Source organism: Cryptotermes secundus, unplaced genomic scaffold (genome assembly GCF_002891405.2).
Source record: "Cryptotermes secundus unplaced genomic scaffold, Csec_1.0 scaffold1723, whole genome shotgun sequence".
Lineage (NCBI taxonomy): Eukaryota > Metazoa > Arthropoda > Insecta > Blattodea > Kalotermitidae > Cryptotermes > Cryptotermes secundus.
The window spans coordinates 279,624-282,099 of NW_019727432.1; the positions used below are offsets into that span (position 1 = coordinate 279,624).

Consider the following 2,476-nt stretch of genomic DNA (forward strand, 5'->3'; position numbering starts at 1 on the left):
TTCCCTGGACCTTCCTAATTGCATATTCTAAGGCAAAGTTTAAAAGGGATAGCGATAAAGCATCTCCTTGTTTTAGGCGATTCTGGATAGGAAATTTATCAGACAAATGTTTACCTACACGGACTTTACTATACATTTCGTTTAAACACATTTTAATCAACCTAACTAGTTTCATGGGTATCCCAAACTCTATAAGAATATTGTACAATACTTCCCTCGTAACTGAATCATAGGCTTTCTTGAAGTCTATCAGTAGCTGATGTACTCTCTCATCGTACTCCCATTTTTTCTCCAATATCTGACGGATGCAAAAGATCTGATCATGATGTTTCTCTACAGTATTTATATATATCTCTCTTGTGCTGTGTAATGGACCATATTCATTGATTCTCTTCTGATTTTAAAACATTGTTTTTACATTTAAATTTTTAGAAGGGGATTGTGTTACATTCTGGTAAACACTAATCTGAAAAGAAGTATTTGGGCATTCATATGACAGTTTTTATCATATTAGACTACATTTGCTTTGGATGTTAAGTTTCAGTAACAGTTCTAAAACACCAAACTTCATCAATATCTGTTCATCCAGAGTAGAGCAGCTACATAATTTAGCCATCAACTTTTCTGTAATTGAAGCAACTCATGAGATGTTTGACTAATACGTAGTAGAACCTGTTTTAATACACTGGTTCTGTTCTGATTTCCGTCTATGACAATAACGGAACTTGTTTGAAAACTTCATCATGATGTTCCTCATATTCGGGCCATACACACTGATCTAAGTAGCCTGGTACATCTGGAGGATCATATGCTCCGACACTTCATCTTGCCCATCAGTGCCCTCTGGTGAGAGTTAAGAAGTACTTGCAGTGGCACAAGTCACCTGTTTTCTTGTCGTTGAAAATGAGAAACCCTTCAATAATGAGAATATGAACACCTGATATTTGCTTGCCACCACAGCCATCTGCCATCTTTGTTCCTGATGATGTGCTGTCAGTGTCTTTTTCACGTGTTGCCATCGATTGAGTTCCGTCTGGTTTCAAATATACCATATCTTCTGGCATTGCTCTGTGGCACCCAGGATTAAGAACTGTCCCAATTTTATCACTTTCCGCATATAGAGGTGACCATGCCATCCTGTTAACAGCTGTTGAACTGTTAAGTTGTTAAACTGTTGAGAGGTAAAACAGTTTCAGCACTGTCAGAGAAAAGACAGTTTTCAATAACAGCATGCATTCTTTCCATATCCAGGCTCATCATAATTTCCCAATTAAAATGGTTCAAGGTTGGGATCAGAGTATGTCACTGGCTATCTACAGGCAGAAAGAAGTCATCCTCACATACCAAAAATGAACCAGGTAGTTGTTTATGCAGGGACTGTGTTAATGTTGATTTGCCACTGCATGTAGCATGTGATACCCCAACTATAAGCCACATATTTATTTTCAGTGTATTTCTAACGCACAGCTGCCATATATATACAGTAAAACTTGGTTATAGCAACATCGGTTTCTGTGACACCTTGTCTATTGCGTCAGATATTCAATGGTACGAACTAATTCCTCATAAAGCAACTGTTTTTATACCTTGCTTAGTATGACATGCACAAATGCATCAACCTCGTATGTAATGTCATTTTCATTCCTGAATTTCTCTGATATCGTGGGAAAGTTCGATGTGTCTGCCCACCCTCACTTTCTCTACTTGCTGACGTGACTGTCCGGGAAGAATACGACCGCGGGCTGCAAGAGGAGCGTGGGTTTTATGCGAAAACAAGGGTGTGGGGTGGGACTGCATGAATAGTGCAAGAGGACGCGGCAGGTTGTTAACTGCATTCCTTTCCTAGAATCTCGTCTAACAGGACCTCACATTGTCTACTTACCCTATAGTGTTCCTGGCTAAACCCAGAGAAGTGCAGTAGCGAAAACATGGCAATGAAAAGAAAAGTTTTAAGCATTGAAGAGAAAGTTGGAGTGATTCGTGAAATATTGTGTGTATTGCCAGTGAAAAGCGCTGTGATATGTCTTTGATATTACACATTTGGGCAATTCCACGTTAATGTTATGTTAGTCTGTACTTAACTACGTATTTCACTAAAAATGCAACATTTTAACTCGGTTTTTGGTAGATTTTTACGTGACTAACATAAGGCTACTCTGGAAGTGCCCATTTCAGTTACAACGACATTCGTTTATAACGACACTATTTTTAGGTCCCTTTGATGACGTTATAACCAAGTTCTACTGTATATACAAACACTCAACTCTCGATTATCCGGGGGTGGATAAACTGGTTTGTGGCTTAACCGGGGCTATCTGGGCATCTTTAAGGCTTATTATATGTTGAAGAAAGCAGTCTTCTGGGATTTGGCACCGTGTATATGTGGTGTTAACCGACGTTTCGGAGGAACGTATCGCCCCCATCTTCAGGGTTGAAGAAGTATAAGTAAATCTGCAAGCAACAACACCGTGAGACA

The 2,476-nt window shown here is 39.2% G+C and overlaps 1 protein-coding gene across 1 annotated transcript; it reads right to left on the reverse strand.

Annotated features, from left to right (window-relative positions):
- Positions 1–290: 290 nt before the first annotated feature.
- On the reverse strand, positions 291–1,494 carry LOC117282336 (nicotinamide riboside kinase 1-like; the record flags this gene model as incomplete). The annotated part of the gene is made up of 3 exons (XM_033751594.1): positions 291–819; positions 865–1,155; positions 1,304–1,494. Coding segments are annotated over 3 exons (594 nt in total), but the record flags the coding sequence as incomplete, so codon positions are not given.
- Between the last annotated feature and the right edge of the window lie 982 nt (positions 1,495–2,476).